We start from the raw sequence: 9,716 nt of genomic DNA on the forward strand, positions 1-9,716 counted from the left end.
TATAAATCCGTGATTTCGAAGCTGTTTGCCATGACTTTACATCCGGGTCGGGGATGAATTACGCATTGGATTACAAAGATAGATGCACCTTTTGTTTCAGGCGACGAAGGGAAGGCCTGCATGTCGATGAAAAACCTGAGACCATGTTGAAATAATAATATCTGTCATATGTTGCAGTTCGGACCGGAATATCCGTCCCGAGGGGACCCGCCCATTGGGTAACGTCATCTTAAGCACATATTTCCCTTCTAAAACGACGTCATTTTAACGCGGTTCATCCATAAAGTGCGCTAAAATGACGTTGTTGTTTGGCACGCGACTCATCTGGCACCCCCCATGCCAGATGAAATTTCCGGCATGGGTAAAACTCACGGAAACGTCAGTCTGCTATGCAAGAATAATAATATCTGTCATATGTTGCGGTTCAGACCGGAATATCCGTCCCGAGGGGACCCGCCCATTGGGCGGGAACGAGGCTTGCCGAGTTACCGCCCATGGGCGGGTTCCCGAGGGACGGATATTATGATCCGAACCGCAAACATATGTTAGATATTTTTTCTTGCATATTCTGCCATATTATTTCATATCTAAAATGGTTTACCTCAATATAATATATGTTCATGGAAATTAAAGTCATTTCATCCATAACTATTTTCTTACAATAGCGTATGAACTTACAACTTAAATAACAACGGCGAACTGACGTCATCCTTAGCACAAATTTCCCTTCTAAAACGACGTCATTTTAACGCGGTTCATTCATAAAGCGCGCAAAAATGACGTTGTTGTTTGGCACGCGACTCATCTGGCACCCCCATGCCAGATGAAATTTCCGGCATGGGTAAAACTCACGGAAACGCCAGTCTGATATGCAAGAATAACATCTTGTGTGCAATATTTGCTTACTCCGCTTCCCAGTGATAATCAATTTTATTGCGCAAATTACCTCAAAATGAAAAGCGTTGCAACGCTTTTCACTAATATTGGCCCAAAACCCGCATACAAAATGATTATCAATTTAGTACCGATTAATTTATATACATATTACTTATGGCATAGCCTTCCATTTAAAGAGCACCAGCTGATTTACGATTGGACCTTAGCAGAATTCCTTTAATTAGATAATGAACAGCTACTCATCTATAGATCTGCACATATTTACCATTTTTAACAATGATACAAAAGTATACATTTTAAAACACTTATCTTTGATATATTTTCAGCCATATATTGTGCTGTCATTCTATTGGTTGTATTTCAGCGATATATTGTGCTGTGATTCTATTGATTGTGGGTTTAACCGGATTTGGCATAGCTAAAATGGTCATTGGTAGGTAAAGAAGAAACACAAAAAGCTCCTATAAAGTACCTTTAAGATGTCAAATGCATAAATTGTAAAAATGGTATAATAATTGTTCATAAACATAAAGACAACATTTATTACGCAAATATGTCATTCTAAACCAATTAAAGTGTCGTTTTTTACTAAATATTAGTAATTTATTGAAACCAAATCGTAAATTCGTGTAACATGTTTTCATAAGTATTATACTTTAACAATAAAATGTTAGTTAAACAGTCTATTATTACGAAACTGACCATTTCTCAAGGTGCCGGGCTGTACCGTATGATGTGCGTCATAAATGAGTGTAATTTTAAAAGTTTCGGATTTATTAAAGGCTCTTTATGCCTCAAATTTCTATCATTTTGAATTCTCTGTCTTTTTTTTCAAGCCATATATAGGTGAACTACCTATTGCTTCTTTTGCTCTGTTGGCAATTGGTGTAATTATAGTGAATAAGTATTTTGTAACGAAGTAAAAAATATTACTTTGTTTACATTTTGCTACCTTTACGACACATTGCTAAACATTCAGTGCTACTTTCTTCATTCGTTAAACATCTAACACGCTCTTAATCCATAAATAAAACATCATTGAACATATGTTTGACATTTCTTATGAATTAAAATAAATATGGATTTTTGAAGCATAATGTGCCTTTAAATATCAGAATCCTAGTATAGCAAACAGCTTTATTAAAGGCACAATGTGACTCAGAAATTAATAAATTCTGCATTCTTTAGAAATGGCAAGCATGAGTTTTATAACTTTTAAATAACGATAACAGAGCATGACAGATGCTTTTCGCCTGAAGAAATTGGCGCTCAATGTGAAATTACTTGTCAAAAGAGAAGCAGTAAACAAAGCGGTATTTTGACTTCCATACATAGTACTAAATCACTAAAATAGTACTAATTGACAAAAAAAGGAACAGAGTACAAAAGATGGCTTGGGTATTTGGCCAGTGAGTAAGTTTTTGGGAACCAAAACTGTACACCAAAAATAAAAAGTTTTTGAGTAATAAAAATGATAGAATTTCAGGTGTATAATGGGCTTTTAATGTAAAAAGTCTTGATCAATACAGTGCGACTTAGGACATTAATCTTTTCCTTTCTTCTGTAAGGTTCAACACATCTGGACAACTGTAGTATTGAAAAGTATGTACCAATTTATCTCGTTGTAAGTGGGCTGGCTCCGTTAATGTTCAGTGGCTTGAGTTGCAGGGGAAATGGGGATGTTGAAACTTGTTGCCAGCTGATTTGTGGATGTTTCGGGTTCTTGTTCAGTTTTATATGGCTAATCTGCGGTGAGTGTTAATTATTATACAATTTATCTCTGCCAAATTGAATTTACAAACATATTTTAAAGTTCTTCGACCGTTGATAGAATATCTGTCTATACTGTATCATGGATAATTGAATTTTAGCACTAAACACATATAAATACCATAAATTGTATCGGGAGGTTTCATTTTACAGGACTTGCAAATAACAAGATATATTTCTTTTGTTGGCGCAGTCAGTATGCATTTTTGCGGAATGAAATTGTCAAATAAGATGTAAGGATTTTTTCAAAACATCAACAGAAAGCGATGGCTTATACAAGGGGCTGACGCGATGCGCGCGCATCTTCAAACACTTCCGAGCTATCAGAACTTTGAGGATGCGCGCGCATCGTATCACCCCCTTGTTGTACATGGTAGTTTTATATGCAACTCATATGAAGCTTACAACTCTAAATAAATATAAAATGATAACATTATATGAGCCGTGTCACGAAAAAACCAACGTAGTGCGTTTGTGACCGCGCAGTCTGATCAGGATCCATGCTGTTCGCTATCAGTTTCTCTACTTGTAATAGAGTTGGTAAGCGAACATCATGGATCCTGATCAGACTGCGCGGATGCGCAGACTGGTCTGGACCCATGCTGGTCGCAAACCAATTATGTTGGTTTTGTCGTGACACGGCTCATATAATTATATTCTCTTTCAGGTACAGCTTGGGTGTATCCAACCTACGGAGTTGTTATGTCTAAAGACTTTAAAGTGTGTAAGCTGAACGAAACTACCGGATGTTCTCATGGCGATTGTGACAAAAGTCTCCTTAGGTTCGCATTCGCAATGGTAACCATCGACTGGCTCCTCATAGCAATGTGGATCGGCCTCATAGCTTGGTTGATTTATAAAGACAATAAATAACTTGTGTTATAGAGTGAGGTTAGAGACCTGGAGTTTATTTTCCTTTAGTATTTCTATATAATTTGTTTTGAACATTCGTTCACGAATAACGAATTTGTAGAAGTATTCATGGAGCGTGAGAGATGTCACCATTTTACATTATCTGAGATGTCACACTTTTTCATTATCTGAGATGTCATATCACATTTTTACGTTATCTGAGATGTCACACTTAAAATTACATTATCTGAGATGTCATGTCACATTTTTACATTATCTGAGATGTCATGTCACACTTTTACATTATTTGAGATGTCATGTCACATTTTTACGTTATCTGAGATGTCACACTTTAACATTATCTGAGATGTCATGTCACATTTTTACATTATCTGAGATGTCATGTCACACTTTTACATTATTTGAGATGTCATGTCACATTTTTACGTTATCTGAGATGTCACATTTTTACATTATCTGAGATGTCATGTCACATTTTAACATTATCTGAGATGTCACATTTTCACATTATCTGAGATGTCACATTTTTACATTATCTGAGATGTCATGTCACATTTTTACATTATCTGAGATGTCATGTCACACTTTTACATTATTTGAGATGTCATGTCACATTTTTACGTTATCTGAGATGTCACACTTTTACATTATTTGAGATGTCATGTCACACTTTTACATTATTTGAGATGTCATGTCACATTTTTACGTTATCTGAGATGTCACACTTTTACATTATCTGAGATGTCATGTCACATTTTTACATTATCTGAGATGTCATGTCACACTTTTACATTATTTGAGATGTCATGTCACATTTTTACGTTATCTGAGATGTCACACTTTTACATTATTTGAGATGTCATGTCACACTTTTACATTATTTGAGATGTCATGTCATACTTTTACATTTTCTGAGATGTCATGTCATACTTTTACATTATCTTAGATGTCATGTCACATTTTTACATTATCTGAGATGTCACATTTTCACATTATCTGAGATGTCACACTTTTACATTATCTGAGATACCATGTCACATTTTTACATTATCTGAGATGTCACACTTTAACATTATTTGAGATGTCATGTCACACTTTTACTTTATCTGAAATGTCATGTCACACTTTTACATTTTCTGAGATGTCATGTCACACTTTTACATTATCTGAGATGTCATACTTTTACACTATCTCTTATGAACAGACTCAATCAAACCGAATCTGTTATTTCATATCCACTTTAGTATTATTGCTTTCCTTGCTTCTGAGGGATCGCTCCATTTCCAGATATTCTGTGTTATTTATTCAACTATATGTTCTATGCTTATATTTATTTAGAACATGCTAGTAGTAAATATTAAAATAAACTATATTTGGAAACAAAGCCGCTTGAACTTTTTCTTTTAGTTTTTGCCCGGGTCATAAAGATGCCTATCATAGCTGAGATAGTTTCGTTTTACATTACACAATGTAATTCAGTTTTGTTTATTATTTCTCAAATATTAACGAAATTTCAAGTTCAGTTTGGTTATAATTCCTTAAAGTTTACCGAAATTTAAAACCCAGTGTAGTTATTATTTATCAAAATTTACCGAAGTTTCAAGTCCAGTTTGGTTATTTTTACCCAAATGGTACCGAAAATTCAAGCCCTGCTTGGGTATTATTCATAAATGGTTACCAACATTTCAAGCCGTTTTGTTATCATTCCCCAAAGATTGTCGAAGTTTCAAGTCAAGTTTAATTAAGGTTACGAAAATTCAATATTTCTCAAATTAAGGTGACCGAAGTTTCACGTCCAGTTTTGTTATTATTACCAAAGTTTACCGAAGTTTCAGGTCCAGTTTTGTTATTATTACCAAAGCTTACCGAAGTTTCACGTCCAGTTTTGTTATTATTGCCAAAGTTTACCGAAGTTTCAGGTCCAGTTTTGTTATTATTACCAAAGTTTACCGAAGTTTCATGTCCAGTTTTGTTATTATTTCCAAAGCTTACCGAAGTTTCACGTCCAGTTTTGTTATCATTGCCAAAGTTTACCGAAGTTTCAGGTCCAGTTTTGTTATTATTACCAAAGCTTACCGAAATTTCACGTCCAGTTTTGTTATTATTACCAAAGTTTACCGAAGTTTCACGTCCAGTTTTGTTATTATTACCAAAGTGTATTATTCATAAATGGTTACCAACATTTCAAGCCGTTTTGTTATCATTCCCCAAAGATTGTCGAAGTTTCAAGTCAAGTTTAATTAAGGTTACGAAAATTCAATATTTCTCAAATTAAGGTGACCGAAGTTTCACGTCCAGTTTTGTTATTATTACCAAAGTTTACCGAAGTTTCAGGTCCAGTTTTGTTATTATTACCAAAGCTTACCGAAGTTTCACGTCCAGTTTTGTTATTATTGCCAAAGTTTACCGAAGTTTCAGGTCCAGTTTTGTTATTATTACCAAAGTTTACCGAAGTTTCAGGTCCAGTTTTGTTATTATTTCCAAAGCTTACCGAAGTTTCACGTCCAGTTTTGTTATCATTGCCAAAGTTTACCGAAGTTTCAGGTCCAGTTTTGTTATTATTACCAAAGCTTACCGAAATTTCACGTCCAGTTTTGTTATTATTACCAAAGTTTACCGAAGTTTCACGTCCAGTTTTGTTATTATTACCAAAGTGTACCCAAGTTTCAGGTCCAGTTGTGTTATTGCTACCAAAGTTAACCGAAGTTTCACGTTCAGTTTTGTTATTGCTACCAAAGTGTACCGAAGTTTCACATTCAGTTTTGTTATTGCTACCAAAGTTTACCGAAGTTTCATGTCCAGTTTTGTTATTGCTACCAAAGTTTACCAAAGTTTCACGTCCAGTTTGATGATTATTCCAAGGATACCAAAAATTCAAGCCTGTTTGCATACTGTACCTCAAAGGTAACCGAAGTTTCAAGCCCCGTTTGGTTATCATTTTTTGGAGGTTATCGAAGTTTCAACCCCTCGACATCTTTTATAATCAAATGGAAAGTATAAATTAAATTCAGTTGAAACCTCTGCGCAATGCACCTTATTACTTAAACCGACTAAATATGTTTTTTTGTTTGACCATTGCTGATCTTTTCACTTTCTTATGAGAAATATATGAACTTTGAAGGTCATATTATTTGTTTAAACAGCAAACAATGGTCCCCAGACCTCGTGTTACATAACTGATCGAAAGCGAAAATTAGTCCATATACCAATTCAACTGAACGATAATGGAATAGAAAAATTAATTTTTCTGAAAACAAGTTACAGTTGAGTTTATTTACGTAATTTTTAAGTACTGCTTTTAAGCGTTTCCGTCCATCCATCCTATTTCACTCCTTTGTTTGTTGTAAACACAATACAGACTGAATGAAAACAATATGTTATATAATCGGTTGATATTATGTACTTTTGAATTCTAAAATAATTAATGCAAATACAAAAAGTATCAAGTAGGTACTGGGGAAAATAATGGATAAAGGGAAAGATGATGTCGATGAGGCAATCAAGCCATGCAGTGCTTCAGGTAAACATATTATTTCATTTCTTTTACAGGTTTACATAGTATTTATCCATTGCTAAATAGGTTTTATTAAAGATACGCTCATCCTTGAGCAATTCATATTTAAATCACAGAAATTTATTGAAATCCTTGAAATTCTTGCTGAATTGGTCTAATTTGAATAAAATAATATTAAAGATAAATATGAGAAGCTGCGTTGCCTAATACATATCAAGTAAAGTTGGTCTTTTCTTAAAAAATCTGGCAGATTTTTAATAACAATATATATTTATATTGTGACCACCTATAGTGTGTAGAATTTTAAAGATAACATATTTACTTAGTTCGAAGTCAAAACATGTTTATTGTATACTCGTATTTACAAAAAGACTGGACTGTCAATCAATTATCAATATTTACTAATATCAAATTTTAGCATAGTATATCTTTAAGATTTGTTTAAATAAAATTTTTATATATCAATTTTACTGATAAATGAATGATCTCTTTCTCCCCCCCCCCCTTTTTTTTTACAAAACTTTACAGTAACATGAAAGATATTTCGTGCGTGCGCTTTCTGGGTAGGGCAAAAATGCAAAATAAATGTTAAACTGGATATACCAATTTTATTCGGATTAACCAATCAATTGTATATAAACATTTTGATCTTATTCATAGGATATATAAACAGTTTAGGAACTTCCTTTCAAAAATGAAACAATGCACATGTGAGACATGATTTATTTGGCAAATCCCGAAAAGATTCATTTATGGCAATTCATTAGAATCTGATGTAAAAGTTTATTGAAGCATAAAATGAACCCATTGAAACATGCTTGTTCATAAAGTAACCCAGGATACTAGTAAATGTATACAGACAGGTTTGTGACTGCATAACAAAAGCCTTCATTGCAAGCAAGGTCATATATGAGATATGTTAAAAAATGTCATCGGAGTTTTAGTTTATACGTATTTATTTTGGTTCGATTGTGTTGGAAGCTGTAAGCTTATTGAAACACTCTTGAATCCGTTTCTGGAACTAACCAGTACTAAGCAATGAGTGTAAATGTTCTTGCTCAAGGAAACAACGGCTTGCCCCTGACAGGGTTTTGGCACATGTGTGTTTTATTTATGTCTTTCCTTAAATTAACTTGATAATAATTGCAAACAAATCCAATTTTCGACATTTTTGCCCTTTGCATAGACCTTTTGCTTATGTTCATATATATCTGATCTCATAATTGTCTTCGGTCAATATACATGTACAATCTTTACTGGATTTTGACCAATCAAATACCTGAGAACTGAGTTTGATATTAGATTTTGAACCCATGGTTTTTCGTTAGACAATTTTGTTGCTTAACTTAGTTTATTCATTCTACGAATTAAAATGCAATGACTAGATAATTAATTAGACAATTTGTTTGTTTGTTTGTTTAATTGGGTTTTACGTCACACCGACACAGTATAGGTCATATGGCAACGTTCCCGCTTTATTCAGGCACGAACATGGACCTGAGAAGAACCACCGACGTTTTGTAAGCTAGCTGGATGGCTTCCTCACATAAAATAATCCAAAGTCCCTGCCGGGATTCGAACTCACAGCGGTGAGGGGCAAGGACGCACCACACAATTAGACAATTTATTTATTTATTAGGAAAATAAGAACAAGAACAAAATTAAAAAAAAAAGAACAAACGAAAAATCCCCCATAGCTATAATTAAATTTCTTATGAGAGATATACAGTTGTATAATTATATATTTTTCAGCCATCTATTGTGCTGTGAGTATCTTGGTAGTAAGTTTACTCGGTTTTGGCACGGCAAAAATAGGTATTGGTATGTACAAATGATAAAATAACATTGCTCAGTTATATTTTATTTTCATAATCCTTAACATGCTGAATTTGAGATATATTCAGCTTGAAATTTGAAATTTCATTATCAAAATACAAAACAATGATATACCAACAATGAAGAGTTATACCGGACGGATTTGACGTCTCTGTACTGTTGCTAGGAGATAACCACTACTTTTGTCATCAGGTTGGGGGTACATATGTCCAAAAATTAATCTTAAAAATATTTATTTTGGCTTTGTAAATATGTCAATATTTGGGGTTTAGCATGGGAATCCACTAGTAATGAATCCGCCGACCTACATTCCTCAAATGAAGTGTATACGTAACAAGTACGCATGGGTTACTGAGGATGGGGGGATTTAGATGCAAACGTTGATAGTATCGAGAAGTTAGCACTGACATCGAAGATCGAAGATCGAAATTCAGTTTATAGTGAATATCGAGCTAGCTTTGAACTTCGAGCTAGCTCGAAGATCGAAATTCAAAGTAAACCAGAGCTGAATATCGAGCTGGAGTTGAATTTCGAGCCAGCTCGAAGATCGAAATTCAAAATTTTCAAAAGTTGAATATCGAGCTGGAGTTGAATTTCGAGCCAGCTCGAAGATCGAAATTCAAAATTTTCAAAAGTTGAATTTCGAGCTGGAGTTGAATTTCGAGCCAGCTCGAAGATCGAAATTCAAAATTTTCAAAAGTTGAATTTCGAGCTGGAGTTGAATTTCGAGCCAGCTCGAAGATCGAAATTCAAAATTTTCAAAAGTTGAATTTCGAGCTGGAGTTGAATTTCGAGCCAGCTCGAAGATCGAAATTCAAAATTTTAA

The 9,716-nt window shown here is 34.0% G+C and overlaps 1 protein-coding gene across 1 annotated transcript; it reads left to right on the forward strand.

Annotated features, from left to right (window-relative positions):
* Positions 1-1,198: 1,198 nt before the first annotated feature.
* On the forward strand, positions 1,199-3,562 carry LOC132740554 (uncharacterized). The gene is made up of 3 exons (XM_060728478.1): positions 1,199-1,330; positions 2,466-2,648; positions 3,335-3,562. Exons 1-3 carry the CDS (start codon positions 1,321-1,323, stop codon positions 3,538-3,540), a joined length of 399 nt encoding a protein of 132 aa, XP_060584461.1. The 5' UTR covers positions 1,199-1,320; the 3' UTR covers positions 3,541-3,562.
* The last annotated feature ends 6,154 nt before the right edge of the window (positions 3,563-9,716 follow it).

This window comes from Ruditapes philippinarum, unplaced genomic scaffold, assembly GCF_026571515.1.
Source record: "Ruditapes philippinarum isolate M1 unplaced genomic scaffold, ASM2657151v2 ctg13786_1_1_1_1, whole genome shotgun sequence".
In the NCBI taxonomy this organism is placed as follows: domain Eukaryota; kingdom Metazoa; phylum Mollusca; class Bivalvia; order Venerida; family Veneridae; genus Ruditapes; species Ruditapes philippinarum.